This window comes from Hibiscus syriacus, unplaced genomic scaffold (genome assembly GCF_006381635.1).
Source record: "Hibiscus syriacus cultivar Baekdansim isolate YM2019G1 unplaced genomic scaffold, ASM638163v2 tig00111810_pilon, whole genome shotgun sequence".
Taxonomy (NCBI): Eukaryota; Viridiplantae; Streptophyta; class Magnoliopsida; order Malvales; family Malvaceae; genus Hibiscus; species Hibiscus syriacus.
The window spans coordinates 1229730-1249995 of NW_024063186.1; the positions used below are offsets into that span (position 1 = coordinate 1229730).

Here is a 20266-nt window from a genome sequence, read left to right on the forward strand (position 1 = left end):
CGGATTTTTTGTGCACCCCTAACGGTGGGTGACCAAAATGTAACGTTAAGTATGATTTTGAAACAAAAAATAGTTGGACGACCAAAACGAAATAAAAGTGATATGTAACGTTAAGTATGATTTTGAAACAAAAAATAGTTGGACGACCAAAACGAAATAAAAGTGATAATTGGGTACTAAATGTGTAGTTTACCTTAATATTTACAGTCATGATTTGAACTTGTTCTTGTGTCCAAGTGGTTGCTTTGTTACATGTTTATGAGTGAAATCAATTTCAGTCATCAATGATTGAGGCCAACGAAAACTGCAGCCCCCTAGAATATGACCCTATATGTAAATATGGAACAATTGCTTTGTTAATTTTCAAGGGGAAAAATACTAATATGGAATCCACCCAAAAAATGACAGATAAAGCATGGTTTGTGGACATCTTCTTCGTCTCCTTTTTCGAAAAGAATGAACAATTCCTTTTCTGCATAAATACCAAATCTCATGGTGCGTCTACTGTCTGCATATCTTTTTCCTTTTCTCTCTCAACTCTGTTTAGTGCATCCCTCCAACAGGAAAATAAACAAAAATGGGGGCTCTCGATTATATTTCAAACTTCTGCACCGTCTCCGAAGGAAGGAGCAAACGCAAGCCAATGCAGGTACCTTTTCTGTTTATTTTCTTCCGAATAGTCTCGGGTGATTGTCAGTAAATGTTCAGAATCTTTTTGACAAGGCAAACACACTCAACAGGCATAGTTACTTGAACCTAGACCTTCAAAGAGAACCATTAAAGAAAGAAATCACCTGGAAAAACTCTAGTTTCTCTAATGCCGACTCTTTTAAAATTTCACAGACAGTTGAAATCAAGGTTAAAATGGATTGTGATGGGTGTGAAAGAAGAGTCAGAAAAGCTGTTACAAACATGAAAGGTCCAATTCCACCCCCCCCTTTTTCTTTTTATAAACATCTCTTTTAACATTAAGATTTCGAGACACTCGTCTAACGTAACACTGACCATTAGTTGTATGTTGTTGACACAGGTGTAAAAAGTGTTGAAGTGGTACGGAAACAGAGCCGGGTAACGGTGACCGGAAACGTGGATCCGAACACGGTGTTGAAGAGGGTGAAGAGCACGGGGAAGAGGGCAGAGTTCTGGCCTTACATACCGCAGCATGTGGCATTGTATCCGTACGCAACGGGGGCGTATGACAAAAGGGCACCGGCGGGATATATAAGGAACGTGGTGCAAGCTTATCCGGCTCCTTCTTCCAACGCTCCCGAAGAGAAGTTCGCTTCCTTCTTCAGCGACGACAACGTCCATGCATGTTCCATCATGTAGCATCAATTATGAATTTTGATGCTGGATTTTTTACCATGTATAACAGTTCATTGAGAAATATATATAGAAAGAGCTAAATTCACTCATAACTTATAATTTTGCGCCTTTTTTTATAATTAGATTAAATGAGTTTAATGGTTAAGATCAAAATTTTTAAATTACAGATTTTTATTCTATTTTTTCCTGTAAAATCTCTTCATTTCCTATTTTTTTATTTTAATTATTTATTTTCACTCATTACCCATATAAAAGTTTGAATGTTTTATTCATACTTATACGTATTAGTTAAATCTCTTTTATATAATTTAACTTGCCTATTTCTAGTTTTACTCCCTCTACTATACTGGATTTTGTTATTTAATCTCTTTATTTCAATTTGACATTATTTAATTTTGATCAAATTTTTCGTTTGTCCCAACACTATGCATGAAAGGTGAATTTAGATATTGTATCATTCAATTTAAAATGTCAATTTTGATACAAACATTATGAGAACAATATGACTAAATTATGAGGAATTAAAATGATCAAATTGAAGAACAAAAAATAAATCCACAACTTAGGCATATTACATTAATTAATAAAAAAATTGAATTAACATCTATTATTTTTTTGAAAGGGAAGTTTTGTATTGTATTTTAGACTCGCAACTACAAAACAAATAAAGATAGAAACTTTGGACTCGTTAAAAAACCTCTCTAGGAAGAAAAAGAGTGCGCCAAGACAACATCGGAACATGGACATATAACGAGATTTTGCCCTCATACCGATCCTCGGAACTGAATCCCGACCAACTTTTCAAACTAACTATACCCCTAGATCAGCATTCCATGATAGAATACGATACTACAACTCTTTTAGGGGGACTATAAATGACTAAATTAAAGTATAACAACCAAGTCCACAACTTTTAGGGGGACTATAGAGTATTTTTTTATTTATTTTGGGAGCCACTGCTTGTACAAATACAAAAATAGAGCTTATTAAAGAAAATACATAAAATAAACAACTCAACAAAAATAAAATGAAATGAGCAATCATACCAACAATCAAATGGTGTAGTGGAATGAGACACTATTTCCCTTAAGCGAAATCCAGAGTTTGAATCTTGACGTCGGTGAATGAAACAAATTGATTTGGGAGGGTCACCCTCACCTATGCAATACCTGATCCGGATTAATTAATTAATATATTTGAAGAAAAAGACAGATATGTATGTCAAGTCAAATTGTATATTCTTTACAGCTTAATTTTCTTACCTATAATTTTAAACTCTAGAAATAATATTACTAGGGATGGACCGAGAGGGTGAGGGTAATCATCTCCTAAAATTTTAAAATTACTATATATTTTAAATTTTTTCTACGTATTTATTATTGAAAATCTATTTCGTCTCCCTGGAATTTTAGTTTGCCCCTTGAAGTGTTAGTTCATCCCCCAACATAAAATCTTGCCAATGTCCCTTAATATTAATTTTTCTTTCTATGTATTCATCATTTCTATCAAGCATACCAATGAAAAGAAGAAGAAAAAATTATATTTTTATTTTTCTATGCCTTTAATATTTTTATCTTTTCAAATTTCTTTCTATTCTATCTAATAAACCCTTAAAATCATAATTAACGAGTGACGAGAAACTTTTTGATTGTTTAATTATTTTAAAATTATGAAAATAAGTTAACAATGCATCACATTACTTATTATTATTATACTTAGTCCCATTTATCTAAATAACTTTTAAAATTTCATTTTTATGAATTTAAAATTCCAACGTCTCTGATAAAAGTAAGTTTAAGCAAGTAGGAGGATGAGATTCATTAATCATGAGAACTTTTGGAGACGGTTTAATTTGGAACATCAAATGTTTATGCTTTAATTAAAAAGGGAAAAGAAAAACCAGCATCGACTGCTGAGAGATCCCTTGCTTGATCGGTCTTAATCATCAAAAGCTACATTTTTAGATTTAATTTTGATTATTCCAAGGGAATATATATTTCCGAAAGCATTTGAGAGAGATGGAAACCTTGAGGAGGAGAATTATCTTTTAAAAAAATTAATTTATTTTGCGTAGATTAATAATGACTTGGAATAAGTCTCAAAATATCTCAGGTTAAAAGGTTTGGTGTATAATTAAGTGCAAGATCAGATGATACAGTGATAATTTTCCTACAACAGAAATCTAGAATAGAAATTATGATATAAGCTTGAGACATACCAGCCAACATGAAAATCTCTAGCTCTTTGAGCTGCATAGTTATCGGCCTTTGATCTTGTGAGAGGTTCATACCAATTAAAATCCAAGAGAATTCCAATCATCCCTTGCTGCTTTTCCTGAAGATACATCCAGTTCCGGGTCAATTTATGAACCTCAAGATTACCACAATCAATTGAAGAACCTAAATTGTATAATATAAACCTTAAGGCTGCTATGTGAACCCCTGCTTATTTGTCTATACAATGGAGACATAAACTGACCTGGAATTTTTGACGGTATCTTTTCACTGCTTCAGCATGGCATAAGAGTAGATTATGGGCAGCAATGTAAGGCTCAGTTGCAGAGTTTCCAGCAGTACAGTTTGCAACTTCCTTGGAGCACCGTGAAAGAGGATTGAGGCCATTACCAAAGCCAAGAGCAGCCACAATCCTAGGTTCATTATGTTGAAAAATCAAACCACATGGGCTGTTAAGCAGCCGGTGGCTTTGAAAAAAAAAATTATTAAAAGCTAATTTGTTGATTTTTTATATGGTCAAATTACAAACTTTACTCATTAAACTTTAGTATATTTACAAGATTAAGTCCTTAAGATTTAGCTATAAATACCCTATCCCATTTGGCTTCAAAACCATCCCAAAGCATTCTAGCTTTCTTCCAATACTAGAGAGAATTTAGAGAGTTTCTTGAGAGTTGTTTTCTCTTTTTTATCAAGAGAGAATTATCATTGTTTTTCCTTGGTCGATTGAGAGAAGTGTAATTCCTATTTCTCATAGTGAAATTCTTCTACCGTTGCCCGTGATTTTTACCTTATATTATTCAGGGGTTTTCTACGTAAATTTTGTGTCTCTTTTATTTTCATTTTTATTTTCTCAAATTATCAGTTGCGATTTTGCTCTATCCGATAGCCGTCTTCCGCAACAATTGGTATCAGAGCTAGATTAGAGTGTGTAATATCTGCTTATTGTCTTTGTGGTTACCACCAAAAGGTGGACCTCCAACATAAGAAAATAAGAAGTTATTACACATTTTGAAGGTTCCAGAGAACTATTCACGATAGTGAAATAGTGAGAGCTATCCGTAAAGAAGCTATGGCAACGAAATTTGATATTGAAAAATTCAATGGGAGAAATTTCTCAATTGTACGAGGCCACATCGTTGCACAATAAAATTTTCCTTAAGAGAAATGTACACTCTCCGTATGCCAGAATCTACTTCAGTGACGGAGCACTTAAATACACTGAACACTTTATTTTCCAGATTACATCCTTAAGCTGTAAATAGGAGAACAAGAACGTGCTGACTTCTACTTCAAAGTCTACCAGATTCGTATGATCAACTCATCATCAACTTGACAAATAGTAATGTCACCAGTCTAGTCTTCGATGACGTTGCAGCTTCTGTTCTACAAGAAGAAAATCGGCGCAATAACAAAGAAGACAGACAAGTAAATCTGCAACAAGCAGAAGCATTGACAACGATGACAATGATGAGAGTGAGATCAATAGAACGTGGCCAAAGCAGCAGTCACAAATATGGTAGATCAAAGTCAAGGAGCAAGAAGAATTTAAAGTGTTACAACTGTGGAAAGAAGGGTCATTTGAAGAAGGATTGTTGGAGTCTAAATAAAACTTCCAATCCACAAGGCAATACCGCAAACACTTCAGATGATGGAGATGCTCTATGTTGTGAAACGTCAACCACCGTGGAAGATAGAAAAAGATATGCATATATATAGCTCATTGATTAGGGAGCAACATATCACATGACCTCAAGAAGAGAATGGTTTCATCATTATGAACCTGTCTCAGGAGGATCTGTGTATAGTTACAATGATCATGCCTTAGAGATCGTTGGCGTGGGAACCATCAAATTGAAGATGTATGATGGAACAATCAAAGTTGTTCGAGATGTGCGGTACATGAAGGGCCTGAAGAAAAATTTATTATCCTACGGATTGTTGGATAATAATTCAAGCAAGATTGAGACACAGAAAGGAATCATGAAGGTGTTCCGTGGAGCGCTTGTGGTGCTGAAAGGCGAAAAGATAGCAGCAAACTTGTACATGCTGAAGGGAGAGACTTTACTAGAAGCAGAAGCCTCTGTTGCTTAATGTAGTTCAGATTCTGCAATGCTATGGCATCAGAAACTTGGACACATGTCAGAACAAGGAATGAAAGTTCTTGTGGAGCAAAAGCTACTTCCAGGCTTAACAAAGGTATCACTTACTTTGTGTAAGCATTGCATAACAAGTAAGCAGCACCGGTTGAAATTCAACACGTCAAATTCTAGAGGAAAAAATGTTCTAGAATTAGTTCATTCTGACGTATGGCAAGCACCAGTTACATCCCTAGGTGGAGAAAAATACTTTATCTCATTTATTGATGACTACTCTAGGAGATGTTGGGTGTATCCTATTAAGAAGAAGTCAGATGTGTTTTCAACTTTCAAAATCTTCAAAGCGCGGGTGGAACTTGATTTTGGAAATAAGATCAAGTGTTTCAGAACAGATAATGGAGGAGAATACATCAGCGAAGAATTTAATGACTTTTGCAGGAAAGGAAGGCATCAAAAGACAGTTCACAATGGCAAACACTCCTCAACAAAATGGAGTGGTAGAGCGGATGAATAAAACCTTGTTAGAAAGAACAAGAGCAATGTTGAGGGATGCAGGCCTAGAAAAATCATTCTGGGCAGAAGCAGTCAATACCGCCTGTTATTTGGTAAATCGAGCTCCATCAACTGCAATAGAGCTGAAGACACCAATGGAGATGTGGACTGATAAACCAGCTGATTATTCAAACCTCCATATATTTGGAAGTATTGTGTACGTGATGTACAACTCCCAAGAAATCTCAAAGCTGGATCCAAAATCCAGGAAATGCAAATTCTTGGGGTATGCTGATGGAGTCAAGGGGTATCGCTTGTGGGATCCCACTGCCCGCAAAGTGATCATCAGCAGGGATGTTATCTTTGTAGAGGATAAACTACAAAGAAAAGAAGACGATGATAGCACTGAAAAGTCAGAGATTACATAGATAAATGTGGAAAAGGAGTTTGAACAAGGAGATTCTTCTGAAGCAGAACCAGCACATGATGAACAAGAACCAGAGAGTTCTGAAGCACTAACAACTCGTCAATCAGATCTTGTGAGAAGACGTCCCAATTGGCACTCAGATTATGTTATAGAAGGTAATATTGCATATTATCTTTTAACAGAGGACGGTGAGCCATCAACATACCAGGAGGCAATAAACAACTCAGATGCTTCACTGTGGATGATGGCGATGCAAGAAGAAATTGAAGCCCTTCATAAAAATAATACATGGGACCTTGTGCCACTACCACAAGGAAGGAAGCCAATTGGTAACAAATGGGTCTTCAAAATCAAGCGAAATGGTGACGATCAAGTTGAGAGGTATCGTGCAAGACTGGTGGTCAAAGGATATGCTCAAAAAAAAAGGTATTGATTTCAATGAAATATTTTCTCCTGTGGTTCGACTAACAACAGTTCGAGTAGTTTTGGCAATGTGTGCTACATTGAACTTACATCTAGAGCAGCTAGATGTTAAAACAGTTTTTCTTCATGGAAATCTTGAAGAAGAGATTTACATGCTCCAGCCTGAAGGTTTTGAAGAAAAAGAAAAGAAGAACTTGGTTTGCAGGTTGAATAAATCTCTGTACGGTCTAAAGCAGGCGCCGAGGTGTTGGTATAAGATATTTGATTCCTTCATTATGTGCCTTGGATATAACAGACTTAATGCAGACCCTTGTGCTTATTTCAAGAGGTCCTGTGATAACGATTTTGTTATATTGATGTTGTATGTGGATGACATGTTGGTTGCAGGACCCAACAAAGATCATATTGAAGAATTGAAGGCACAACTGGCTAGGGAATTTGAAATGAAGGACTTGGGATCAGCAAACAAGATTCTAGGGATGCAAATTCACCGAGACAGAAGTAATAGGAAGATTTGGCTTTCATAAAAGAATTACTTGAAGAAGATCTTGTCACGATTCAGCATGCAAGATTGTAAGCCAATTTCTACCCCTCTTCCTATTAACTTCAAATTATCCTCCAGTATGAGTCCTAGCAGTGAAAAAGAGAGGATGGAGATGTCTCGAGTACCATATGCATCAGCAGTGGGAAGTTTAATGTTCGCTATGATATGCACAAGACCAGACATTGCACAAGCAGTGGGAGTGGTTAGTCGGTACATGGAAAATCCAGGAAAAGAGCATTGTAATACAGTAAAGAGGATCCTGAGATACATCAAAGGGACCTCAAATGTTGCATTATGTTACGGAGGATCAAACTTACTAATCAATGGGTATGTAGATTCTGACTATGCATGGGATTTGGATAAAAGCAGATCTACTACAGGATATGTGTTCAAAGTTGATGGTGGAGCTGTAAGTTGGGTTTCAAAATTGCAGTCAGTTGTGGCTACATCCACAACAGAGGCAGAATATGTAGCAGCTATACAAGCTAGTAAAGAGGCAATTTGGTTGAAGATGTTATTGGAGGAGCTTGGGCACAATTAAGAGTATGTCTCTCTGTTTTGTGACAGTCAAAGCGCCTTGCATCTAGCAAGGAATCCAGTATTTCATTCAAGTACAAAGCACATACCAGTTCAGTACCATTTCATTCGTAAAAAGGTGGAAGAAGGGACAGTAGATATGCAGAAAATCCATACCAAAGACAACATAAGAGATTTCATGACAAAGGCAATCAACGCTGATAAATTTACCTGGTGTCAATCCTCTTGTGGCATGTCAAAGACGTAAGCAACATGATGGTACAAGGTAGAAAGAATGATGTGAAGATATGATTGTTCCAATCAAATCTTCAAGTGGGAGATTGTTGAAAAATCAAACCACATGGGCTGCTAAGCAGCCGGTGGCTTTGAAAAAAAAATTATTAAAAGCCAAATTTGTTGATTTTTTATATGGTCAAATTACAAACTTTAGTCATTAAACTTTAGTGTATTTACAAGATTAAGTCCTTAAGATTTAGCTATAAATACCCTATCACATTTGGCTTCAAAACCATCCCAAAGCATTCTAGCTTTCTTCCAATACTAGAGAGAATTTAGAGAGTTTCTTGAGAGTTGTTTTCTCCTTTTTATCAAGAGAGAATTATCATTGTTTTCTCCTTGGTCGATTGAGAGAAGTTGTAATTCCTATTTTCTCATAATGAAATTCTTCTACCGTTGCCCGTGGTTTTTACCCTATATTATCCAGGTGTTTTCCACGTAAATTTTGTGTCTCTTTTATCTTCATTTTTATTTTCTCAAATTATCAGTTCCTAATTTGCTCTATCCGATAGCCGTCTTCCGAACACATTAGATGTAAACCAGTTCTTGACTCTCTCACCAAATGTCTTGAAGCAAAACTCTGCATAGTTCTCCCTGAAATATTCGAATCACAAATTAAATACTAAACATTTGAGACAACTTTTCCAAGAATACAGGATTATGGGGATAGTGAGATCATTCAATAACGAGAAGCTCAAGAAAAATAAAAGAAAAGAAAAACGTTCTACTTACACAATTTGGCGGCTCAAGTAACCACCATACTTTTCCTGAAGAGCTAGAGGGAGATCATAATGGTTTAAGTTCCCGTAGGGAGTAATGCCTACAAACGGAATGAATCAGCAGAGGTTTTCATTCCAGGATACCGGCAATCATAGCAAACCCTAAACCCAACATTATCAAGATTTGAGGATGAAACATGAACCCGACATTCCAGGATACTGGCAATCATAGCAAAACAAATTGAAAACTGGTTTCAAGCAATGGGAATTCATTTCAGTCACCTTTCTTGACCATGTAGTTGATCAATCTATTGTAATAAGCAACTCCATCTACAAAAATTATAAATAACTCAAAGAGTTAATTAGTTAAAAAAAATGAACAATAACCAAAACAATTGAGCCATTGGTGCAAATACCAGGAAAGATCCTCGACCATGAAATAGAAAACCGGTAAGCATTGAAGTTGAATTTCGCCAGTAAATCTATATCTTCCTGTGGAAATAGAGGGACATGAATCCACACAATTATATCATATTTATTATATCGTTACAAACAAAATTTTAAGTGAAGACGGTAACCTTGTAGCGGGGATACTGATCCACAGCTACGTCAGCCGTATCATTATTGGCAATGTAGCCTGTTCCAACAACAAATAAAACACTGGAGTATAATTAATTTATATATTTTTCTGGTTAGAAATTAATTAATTAGAAAATGACACTATTCTATACATCCCATTCCCACGAACAGTCTCTTGAGAGTTGAGCTGATCGGAAGAAGGAAATCACATTTTTTTTCTCCAGAAATTATAAATAAAAAAGAAAGAGATATAGAGGCATTAGTAGTGGTATTACCTGGTTGTTTGACGTAAACATCCCAGACGCAGGGGCCTCGGCCGCCCTGACCGGTCATCCCTTCAACATGATAAGCAGAAGTTCCAAATACAAATCCCTTGGGGAAGCTTTCTCTGCTAAGCCCTCCGGTGTCGCTCACTGCCTCCAAATTCCGGTGCTGCCTACCCGCATTTGCAATGCACAGAATCGCAGTAAAAGTATAACACAAGAGCCACGCCTTCATCACTGTAAGCCTCACTTCACTCCCAAAACCAAAGAAACGACAGTGTGTATGACTGAGTCTGAGAAAATGGATACTTTTTCAATTTTTAAAAAAGTAGGAAATTTTTTGTTCTCATCTATACGGATCCCAATTAGAATTGCTTAATGAGTTGAGTAGGTTGTGTGTAGGTCGAACTCGACTCAATTAAAATTAGATAAAAATTCGACTCGGGATGACTCGAGTTCAACTCGAGATATTAACGAATTGATTCGAGCAAAGTTCAACTCGGTTCAATAAATTCGCGAGCATATCGTTAATTTTTTATATAATTTTTTCTGTAGTTATCTTAAAAAAATCATTTCATTAAAAAATACTAATTTACTAATAGATAATAGAAAAGATTATACATTATTAATATATTAATTTTCTAATAAAAAATACTAAATTATTAATTAGAATTTTACTACACTCAAAAATCAAACAATACTTATTATTTTAATGTATTTGTGGATTGTTACTTTGGAGTTTAGATTTTGAAATTGTTTCGTATTCTTTTGATAATATTTTTGGTTAAATTTATTAATTTATGTTTATATTAAGCTTTGTATAATATTAGTAGATTTTACTTATAATTAAGAAAATAAGGTAAAAATTTCAGCGAGCTTAATGAGCATCGAGCTTAACAAACAACGATTCGAGCAACAAGTTTTTTGAATGAGCATGAGTCGAGCAAAAATTTATCGAGCTTAATGAGCAACGAATCGAGTCGAGCAACAAATTTTTTTAACGAGCACGAGTTGAGCACTGTCCAAATCACGATTGACTCGCTCGATAATCGCCCTAATCCCAATTTACTTTGTCTAAGATTTTTTAATTATTTTTCCATATTTTATTTTATATTTATATAAAATGATCTTTTATCATTTTCAAATATTATATTAATATTTATATAATTTGATGGGGGAAATGATAGGTTAATCTCATTGCATTTTCTTAAAAACGACCGGTTCTTCTTTCTTTCCTTCTTGAAATTGTCATAATTGTGGAATATTAATTAGGAAAACAATATTCTTGAGTTTAATAGCATATAATTTTAGTAGTGCAATTTCAAAATACGTATATCTAAATTTAGGTTAATTAAATTAAAGATAAAACGTAATATGTTGAAAATTTTAAATTTTAATTAAAAGTAGCAATATAAGAAATTAAAAGTAATAATGATTTAGTTAAAAAAAAATTAAACTTGAAATCGACTCAAACTAACTTTTATTATTTTTGGTTGGCTCGTTTATATTTTATAAAAAAACATTTTTAACTGTATTATTTAGTTTTTCACAATAGGTATTTATTTTATAGAATAGAAAACTAAAAAAATAATTGTGAGTTATTCAATTTCAAAAAAAAAAAAATTCAATTTGAATAGTTACTATGTCCAAAATTATGAATCTAAAATCAAAATCAAATTGATTTTTCTAGGCTTTTTATTCAAAAATAATTTGAACTTATGTTCTCTTTGAGGATTTTTTAAATATTCATTTGGAAAGTGTAATTACCCCTACTATTATTGATTTCATCATCTTCTTTGAATATTGAGAATTGAAGTTTCAATTCATAGAAGCAGCTAAACACTATTATCACAAAAATCCCAATACTGATGAATATTTAAGTTTCATTTACGTAAAGCTTATTACCGGTTACACCTGCACTGCACAACATAACCCAGAACTCTCTTTAAGAGCTCATGTCTTTTGGCCCAGCCAACATCTGAGTAGTTCCATGTCCACTTTTCGCCCGAAAGAACTTCTAAAATCACTTAAAAAATAAAACTAACTTTCCCCTGCGGTTTATTACTTCCATATGATATACAAGCACACAAAATATAGAGACTAGCATGAAGCAAAAAAGTACTGAATAGTACCTAAGCTCAATGAGATTGCATTTCTGAAGAATCTATTAGACCTTCTAATACAACAAGCTGATCCAGTAGGGCAAACTTTTCATCTTCAAGAGCCTTGACCTCATCTTCAATTTCTTTAACCTCTTTACCCAATGTAAAGCTCTCTTCCTCCAGTAGCAAATACTTGCGCCTCAGCACGCGGTACTCGTTTCCAGATGTAGAAGAGTCTGGTAATGAATCTGAGTTAGATCTCTCAGGTTGCTGAAATATTGGAGACATTTCATTCTTCGGGTTCCTCTTTGACGTCTTTTTCCCTTTTAATGGTAGGGATCCCTGTACCTGCTGAGCCCCTTTAATATTATTTCTTTCTAACAGAAACAGAGGTCCTTTGTTAGCAGAGCTTTTCTGTTTAGGCGGCTTAAGATTCAAACCTTCCTCTGATGGTGGCATCCTTGGATCTTGCATTCTCGCTGCTGAAAACAATACAATGATTAAAGTATTAGCATATTAGTTTTTTTTCTCTCTCTATATAACTGCTGTGAATCATGTATGCAAATCCAAGCATAACTTTAAATATCCTCACTGATAAACACATGGTTTTGGCATGCTTAACAAGATAGAGAATCTCAGAAAGAATTGTACGAATCAAAAACAACTTTAGATACACAGATGATGAAACATACAAAACCGACTTATCTAAAGGTTACCACAAATCATACAAAATCAGTTTATGCATATTCTACAATTATCCAACTCATCTCTAAATCCCCTTTCAACTTTTGAGCTGACTACGCATAAGCGACAACGCATGATGAAAAGATGCTGTTAATGCCCTATATCCTATCTACCCAGAATAAGGAAATGATTGAAGTTAAATTGTCTCATCTTCCTACTAACTGACCCCTACTGTTGAGGTTTAAGGATGATTCAAAGTTTAAACTAATACCGTTGTCGAATAGGGAGCATTTGGAACAGTTAAAAGCTGATACGGCTTAGGTTCAAAGATAGAGCAACTAGAAAACAGGATTTACATAAACATCCCAGATTTAATCTATTACAAATGGGACCTTACAATCACCTGAGTAAACATCCAAATTACGCCTGCAAAGCCCGATTTCCAAACTCTCCAATTACAAGGAATAAAACTTAACCATCTGTTATTCATAACCAGAACCGTTTAGAACAAAACAGATCCCCCCATAATCTGAAATAAACGAAACATCATGTTGCTTACAAACAGGAAATTAACATTATATCTTAAGTGGGATGCTAATAAACATATGAATATCTAAAAAAAGACTAAAGAAAAGTTAATTATGGCCTAAATTTTCAGGTAAAATAGAACAAATACTGCAGGAACATGTGCAACCCGTGAATTTGAAAACAGTTTTTGATCATCTAGAATCTACAATCTAAAATAGAAATTCCTCAAAAGGGATAATCAACAAGAGAAACTTCACCTTGGGAAACAGAACACGGAGTTTGGGTTCAGAAAAATGGGATTGGCTTAATAATCGAAGGAAGGGGATTTGGGTAGGTTTTGAAATCTAGGGTTTTGATTTGGGGTATACAAAAGATAACAGGAAAGAGGAAATAGAGGAAGATTGGAGTAGGAAACCTTGTATTACGACTTTCGACGACTGTCCACCCCTCCATCCATATTTGGTGATGTCTTGTTTTACCAGATCTTTTTTCCTTTTACCTGTGGGGGGTCGGGTTGACCCGTTGGAAAACTGTTTTTGGACATAAGTATTACGGTCCGTTTAGTCTTGGTTATTTTTTTGAATAATCATTTTTTTAATTATATATATATCTAACCCAACTTTTTTTTTGTTGAAAATAACTAGGATATTTCTAAAAGTGGTATTAATAAACATCTTGTCAAGTACAGATTGAATAAATACAGTCATGATTATCGAAAATAAAATATAACAATGATCGCTTAGAGATATCATGATAAACAAAACCATCAACAAGTGAAGCAAAAATGTACATAAACTAAAACACAAAAGGTTTTAAGAATCAAACATGGAGGAGAGAAACTTGAAGAATAACCAAAATGACCAACGGAAAAAGCAATCTCCTCTTAACATCAATATCATCTGGCATATATATGTGATAACCAACGAACCGTTTGTACAATGTAACACCCATAGTCCGTATAATTCTCGTAATACGAGTTAAAGATGTAACACCCATAGTTCATATCCTCCACCCAACTCCGACCGACCTAAATTTTTAGAGTATAAATCCGACCCTACCCAATAAAAACAAGGATTTAATTAAAAATAATAAATTTTAAGATAATTACATTATTATTTTCGGGTCAGGTTAGAGTTTTTTCACCCTCCACCCGAACCCGACTTACATCGCCCCTTAAAAAATCTGACTCGACTCAAACCTGAAATTATTTTAAAAAAATTTCAACCCTATTAGGTTGTGTCGAGTCAGAACCCGTCAGATTCGTGTTAAATTGTCATCCCTAATTAGAAGCATTAACTCATACATTACATTACAATACAATAGAAGCATTAAGTGGTTACCCCCACAACTTAGTCTTCATAGTCAATTGACTTGTTAAATATTAAGTTCTTCAACCCTCCATTATTTCTCTTGTTTCCTTCTATATATAAATAGTTCAAGTTTTTGAAATTTAGCTTCTATATTGTCAGATATATCTAGAGATTTTATTTTTGTTGTGGAAGGAGTAACGACTTGCTTGTGATACTCGACAAATAAGTCAACATTACTCATTGAATTAGTAATGTATGTGTCAATCATTGTTCGAATTGCAATATCATTGTTCATATAACTCATTTGGAAACCTGAATTGTAATAAAGAAAATGTTGAATCTTCATTAGTTCCAACCTTGTTTAAAATTTCTGCCATCAAGTCGAAAATTCGAATGTCTCCCTTTAAGGAGATGGTGAAAGAGTTTTCCTCTCAATAAATTGTTGCCATGAAAATTTTCAAAATAGGAACTTGAACAATGAAATTGTGTCACATATAGGCATGGTTATATATAACACTAAAAAGTTATTGTGAAATAATTATGATAAGGTTTGATGAATTATTAAATATGGTCAATAAGTTCAGAAATATGGTGATATATCATTGAAAAGAAAAATGATGTTTTGAATTATTATGATAGGATCTGATATATCACAAAATTGAAGTGATATATCATTGAAAATATCATAGAATTGAAGTGATATAACACTAAAAAATTCATAAATGAAGTGATTGAACACTAAAAAGATTTTGTCATTATTCATTCAACAATAACTGAAAAGAAATGAAAAAGGATGTTTTTCCATTTTTCATTAAAAGTGGTCAAAGAAAAGAAAAGGATATAATCTTCAAGTTTTCTTCTCTCCTTATGTTTATCAAGTATCGACTTTATTGTCTCCTTCATCAATTCTTAATCTGAAGACGAGCTTGAATCCAAATCACCAGAGCCTGAGTTGTCAAATCCAAAAAGATCGTTCATGGAATCAAAATAAATTTTTTCTCAAAGATACATGATTTGATTCTCAGAATTTTTTCTTTCTCACTTCTCATATAAACTCCATTAACTCACCTCACTCCTATTTATACAAAACAATTTATCAATATGACTGTCGGAACTTGTCACACCCACTTGACGAGTTCCTCATTAATTTAAAATCTGATCATTGCCCAACAACTATAAATGACTAGTTTTTTAAACCAAATGGAACTCATTGCTTCGGCATTATGAGTTCTGTAATTTTTTTTGTACAAAAATTACTTTGAAAAAATATCTAAATTAAAATAAATATTTTTTAACAGAACTCATCATGTCTACGTGACGGGTTTCAAGAAATATAATAAAATATTAGATCTAACGTCTGGGTCCATTAAAATATATTTTTCATATGAAACTTATCATGTCGATGTGACGAATTACAGGAATACTACAGAAAATGTCGTAGTTCTCTAAATAAATTACTTTGGGTCGTATTTGGCTAAATAAAAAAGCTTGGCCAATTTTACCGGCTTTGCTATGCTTACTTTTTTTTCTCTTTGATGTTTATGAGAAGTATAATAAAGTTTATAATAGTATTTAAGATATTTATTTAATTTTATTAAATTGAGGTGATTATAAGAATAGTATCTGTTTTAAAAATTATAAATCATTTGACAATAGACGCTAATACATTTATGGCTACAAACATTGGTGCTCGAATCTAAGGCTTCTAAAGACAAGAACCGTCCCTTTAATCATTGAGATAACTTGATTCGTGCATTTAAGAGATTTATTTGAAATTTAATATATTAAAATTTTATATTATTTAAATTATGAAGTATTCATATTTTTAAATCTGAATAAATTCTAAATAAAACTCACACATAAGATAAGATCGAATAAGACTCAAATATAAAACTTCAAAATTTCAATACCTCGTCTTATACCGTCGGTCTGAAGGCCTCATAGGGAGGGTTTCAATACATGCATTAACCTAACGAGTCCAAAGACAAGATAGCCGAGTTAATGAGTGTGCTTAATCAGGATGGGACCAACCCAACCTCCCATAAAACTTGGTTCTTAAATAAGTTGATCGCCTAACTAACCCTCGTGAGACAACTCTGGTAGAGATGAATTAAGGAGGAACGACTATCTCTATATTCAAATCATTATATATTTTTAAATAAAAAAATTTATGTTTTTTATTAACAATATATTTTTACTCTTAAGATTTTATAAATTCATTCTCACCTGAAATTAATAATATTCATCGTTCCTAATATAAAATCGGGGCCTCCGTCCCAATTTCAAACATCAGACCTCATTTATTTCCACACAACTTTCAGCTATACAAATGAATGATCTTATCCTTTCAACATGGTTTCCCGTACCAACAATAATAAACTTGTAAACTTCCTTTTCTTCCATTTTTTTAAAGCTAATCATACAAGGGAGAGACAAGTTTCCCAATGACATTAGTACATGCGGTGCTCATTACCTGACCAATTGCGTCTCACCACGAGGACGATTACTTGAGAAAATACGAGGACCCTTCAGAAAGCATGAAAACTAATAAACTTTGGACTGCCCAATCCAGAAAATTTCTCAGCCATTTAATTTGACTTGTCCATCATTAATAAATAAAACAACAATTCAACAACTGATGTGGATGAAAAATATATAGCAAATACAAAGAAAATATATAAAATTTCAAAATTTTCAGGGGCCACCGCTTCTCCCATCAACGACCCCCTTTACTCGAATGTAAAATTTAATTGAAGGGAAAAAAATCATATCCAAATACAAACCATGGAGAAAGGGAGAAGAACTTGATTGATTGGTAAAGTATTACAACATATGACAGTTTCTTTACAAACAGACTAGTATATACATGCGTACGGCATCATATAATTTCCAGTTTATTCACACTTTTCTTTACCAGTCACCCGACACCCCACAAACGGCCTGGACTGGACTGGACCGGCATGGCAACTTCTTTACGTACCAAAACACCTCCAAGAAGAAAAAGGAAAATAAAAAAGGAAACCAGAAGCGATCATAGATCAGTTGGGGTGCAAACCAGAGCTCTCTGCTGTAAATGTCTCAAGCTCTGCTCCATGCTGACTTGGACCATCTCAGCCACCATCTTCTTTGCTTTACTAGATGGGTCCTCTCCATCCATCTGAGATATTAAGTTGCAAACGATGTTCTCTAGTGTGTCGGGTTGAAGCTCGGATCTCGGATATGGACTCTCCCTCAATAACCTCAAAAGGGTCTTAGCTTTCGTCTGGGACTTGGGTGTTCCTTGCACTGTCAACTCCAGTAGTCCAGGAATCACGCCTTCTCTAAGAATCGGTTCCCTATATTTACATCGGTCACTTTCGCATGTTGTCAGCAGTGCCCCAACAGCATGTTCCCTGGCTTGGAGAGTGCCGTTCTCGAGCACCTCGACGACTGCTAATATTCCGCCGTCTTCAGCTGCCAAAGCGGTTCTTCCTTCATCGAAACACACCAAGGATGCTATCACGGAACAGCATTTCTCGGCTGCTTTTGAAGACTTTTTCGAGGCTTTCAGCAAACTAACAATGGAGGGGATGGGACTGGTTTCATTGATGGCGGTAAGATTTTTAGGATGTGTGGAGAGATTGGATAGAGCCGTCACAGCATCAACCTTAGATTGCGTGGGTCCATGTGTAAGCATATGTACAAGCAAAGAAATGGCACCGGATGTAATGATAATCGGCTTGTTGTTGACAGACGCTGATAGAGTGAGCAACACTGCTGTTGCAGAACCTTGCAGGTTTATGTTATCACTTTGAAGGAATCTAATGATTGGCTCCAATGCACCAGCTTCCACAATGCTCATCTTATTCCTGCACAATTTGATGCAAAACAATGTTTAAAAAACATTTCCAATCCACTCATAACTGTAATCAACATCAAAATATTCCTGCCAGATTGGATTAAAGTTTCTATAATGATATCCTCATGCTTGCAAATTCTCTAGGCATCTTAATCTAGGATTATTAGCTAGACTAATAGTTGTACAAGCTACCTCACCGTTTCTCTTTAACCGCACACCTTAAACGAATCATTCTTATCTCTATTTATAAGATCATCTCACTGTTTCTCTCTTAACCGCACACCTGAGTTGTAGACGACCGAGTCCTATCTCTATTTATAAGATCAATTATTTGATTTCAAAGAAAACTTGAGTAACAAGAAATTTACTTCAATACGGTTTTCTACTTTTACTAGAGAATATCCTATAGTGTTTTGAAGAAGAAGCATAGAATGATATAGGTTACTCGATTAGTAAATATCTATATCTATATATCCTCCATCACCAAACGAATCCTGGGGTCAAAATTATAACTTCAACTAGAAGATAACAGAAAGAGAATGGAAATTTTCAATAAAGAAGAAGAACTACACTTTTTAATCAAATTAATCGAAAATATATACACCCCCCAAACTAAAAGCAGCACCTATTTCTTTGTAAAGGAATAATCCCAAAATTAAATTCATCTTCTCCATAAATGAGAAGAAAATTAGCCTTATGCAACTCATTTCTTTCTATTATTCATAAAAATTACATTCTACGCCATTAAATTGTACGGTCAAAATATTCTGGGAAAAGCGAAATTATATTTCTGATGCTCTGCTCTGCAGATTTTCTGAATACCCAATTAGGAAATACATAAATCATTGTTCTTTCTCATGTTGAAAAAGAAAGAAAAAAAAATAGAAACATATAAAGTAAAGAGTAATCAACGTGAAGACCAATCCTTTACGAACTCCAATTCCCAATACAAACTGCCCAAAACCATTACACTGATTCTAAAATCCCCGAATCACTAAAAAAGTAATTTGAAACAAACATGTTAGAAATCTCCATTCATAATAAATAAACGCAGGTTGAGGAGGAGATTGTTGAAGGGTGAACGTACTTTTCGTCTTTAACGGCAAGGTTGAGGAGGGCGAGAAGGGCGGACTCGTGTTGCGACTCAGGTGATTCAGCTCGGAGCATAGAAACGAGTGGGATAACAGCGTCGGCGAGGAGCCGCCGACACCTCTGGGAAGTTTTGGCGAGACGGCGGATTTCCTTGGCGGCTTGCAGCATGGAATCGGGGTGGTCGTATTGGATTAATTGCAGGGCTCGAAGGACGGCAGAGGTTTCTCCACGTGGCGTGACATCCACGTCCGACGAAGAAGGGCTTTGATTGGCTGCAGTGGTGTCCATTGGAAGAAGAAAAGAGTCGGTGGTGGGAGAGAAAGAAAGAGAAAAGAAAAAATCCGAGTGAAAGAAAAGAGGAGCGAGAGCCAAATTGAAAGGTTGGTTTGTTTACTTTACGAAGTGGCGTCAGACAACAGTATAAACGACATGTCATAACTATTAATATATAAAGGGTAAAGTATACAAATGGTCACTGAACTTTTTATATATTTTCATTTATGTCCTCTAACTTTTAAAACATACAATACAATTACCAAACATTTAGTTCGTTTATAATATGGTCCCCGACGTAACGACCGTTTCACTTCCGTTAAGGTCAATTATATAAATAGTCACTGAAATATTTAGGCGCTTGCATTCTCCCCAACTTTTAAAACTTGCAACACAATCATCAATTACATTTTAAACCCCAAATTCCAAAATACTTCAATTACATTCTAAACCTCAAATTCTAAAATACTTCAATTACATGCCCAACTCCGAATTCATAATCCATTCTCAAAATCTTCCA

At 34.7% G+C, this 20266-nt stretch overlaps 4 protein-coding genes across 5 annotated transcripts; 1 reads left to right on the forward strand and 3 right to left on the reverse strand.

The window, feature by feature from the left end:
- Nucleotides 1–522: 522 nt before the first annotated feature.
- On the forward strand, nucleotides 523–1394 carry LOC120171074 (heavy metal-associated isoprenylated plant protein 21-like). 2 transcript variants are annotated; one of them, XM_039178871.1, is made up of 3 exons: nucleotides 523–649; nucleotides 844–919; nucleotides 1031–1381. In XM_039178871.1, exons 1-3 carry the CDS (start codon nucleotides 578–580, stop codon nucleotides 1327–1329), a joined length of 447 nt encoding a protein of 148 aa, XP_039034802.1. In that variant the 5' UTR covers nucleotides 523–577; the 3' UTR covers nucleotides 1330–1381. The 2 variants fall into 2 exon arrangements, with proteins under 2 accessions (XP_039034802.1, XP_039034803.1); XM_039178872.1 differs by having other exon boundaries at nucleotides 572–649; nucleotides 810–919; nucleotides 1031–1394.
- A 2064-nt stretch (nucleotides 1395–3458) lies between these two features.
- On the reverse strand, nucleotides 3459–10183 carry LOC120171076 (beta-glucosidase 44-like). Its single transcript, XM_039178877.1, has 8 exons — nucleotides 9932–10183; nucleotides 9656–9714; nucleotides 9494–9569; nucleotides 9360–9407; nucleotides 9091–9178; nucleotides 8891–8952; nucleotides 3805–3986; nucleotides 3459–3660 (listed from the first exon to the last, which is right to left on the reverse strand). The coding sequence occupies exons 1-8, from the start codon at nucleotides 10152–10154 to the stop codon at nucleotides 3496–3498; spliced, it is 903 nt and encodes a 300-aa protein (XP_039034808.1). The 5' UTR covers nucleotides 10155–10183; the 3' UTR covers nucleotides 3459–3495.
- A 1602-nt stretch (nucleotides 10184–11785) lies between these two features.
- On the reverse strand, nucleotides 11786–13670 carry LOC120171028. The gene is made up of 2 exons (XM_039178842.1): nucleotides 13649–13670; nucleotides 11786–12503 (listed from the first exon to the last, which is right to left on the reverse strand). The coding sequence occupies exon 2, from the start codon at nucleotides 12493–12495 to the stop codon at nucleotides 12058–12060; it is 438 nt and encodes a 145-aa protein (XP_039034773.1). The 5' UTR covers nucleotides 12496–12503; nucleotides 13649–13670; the 3' UTR covers nucleotides 11786–12057.
- A 3753-nt stretch (nucleotides 13671–17423) lies between these two features.
- On the reverse strand, nucleotides 17424–19835 carry LOC120171080 (U-box domain-containing protein 4-like). Its single transcript, XM_039178881.1, has 2 exons — nucleotides 19469–19835; nucleotides 17424–18391 (listed from the first exon to the last, which is right to left on the reverse strand). Exons 1-2 carry the CDS (start codon nucleotides 19759–19761, stop codon nucleotides 17575–17577), a joined length of 1110 nt encoding a protein of 369 aa, XP_039034812.1. The 5' UTR covers nucleotides 19762–19835; the 3' UTR covers nucleotides 17424–17574.
- Nucleotides 19836–20266: the final 431 nt, after the last annotated feature.

Bases quoted from the DNA above. Each gene is read 5' to 3' on its own strand.
- LOC120171074 (XM_039178871.1), top strand. From the start codon at position 578: ATGGGGGCTCTCGATTATATTTCAAACTTCTGCACCGTCTCCGAAGGA. The intron at 650-843 runs GTACCTTTTCTG...AAAATTTCACAG, and splicing joins GCAAACGCAAGCCAATGCAG to ACAGTTGAAATCAAGGTTAA. The intron at 920-1,030 runs GTCCAATTCCAC...TTGTTGACACAG, and splicing joins AGCTGTTACAAACATGAAAG to GTGTAAAAAGTGTTGAAGTG.
- LOC120171076 (XM_039178877.1), bottom strand. From the start codon at position 10,154: ATGAAGGCGTGGCTCTTGTGTTATACTTTTACTGCGATTCTGTGCATT. The intron at 9,715-9,931 runs GTAATACCACTA...TTGTTGGAACAG, and splicing joins TGTTTACGTCAAACAACCAG to GCTACATTGCCAATAATGAT. The intron at 9,408-9,493 runs GTATTTGCACCA...TAATTTTTGTAG, and splicing joins ATGGTCGAGGATCTTTCCTG to ATGGAGTTGCTTATTACAAT.
- LOC120171028 (XM_039178842.1), bottom strand. From the start codon at position 12,495: ATGCAAGATCCAAGGATGCCACCATCAGAGGAAGGTTTGAATCTTAAG.
- LOC120171080 (XM_039178881.1), bottom strand. From the start codon at position 19,761: ATGGACACCACTGCAGCCAATCAAAGCCCTTCTTCGTCGGACGTGGAT. The intron at 18,392-19,468 runs GTACGTTCACCC...CAAATTGTGCAG, and splicing joins CTTGCCGTTAAAGACGAAAA to GAATAAGATGAGCATTGTGG.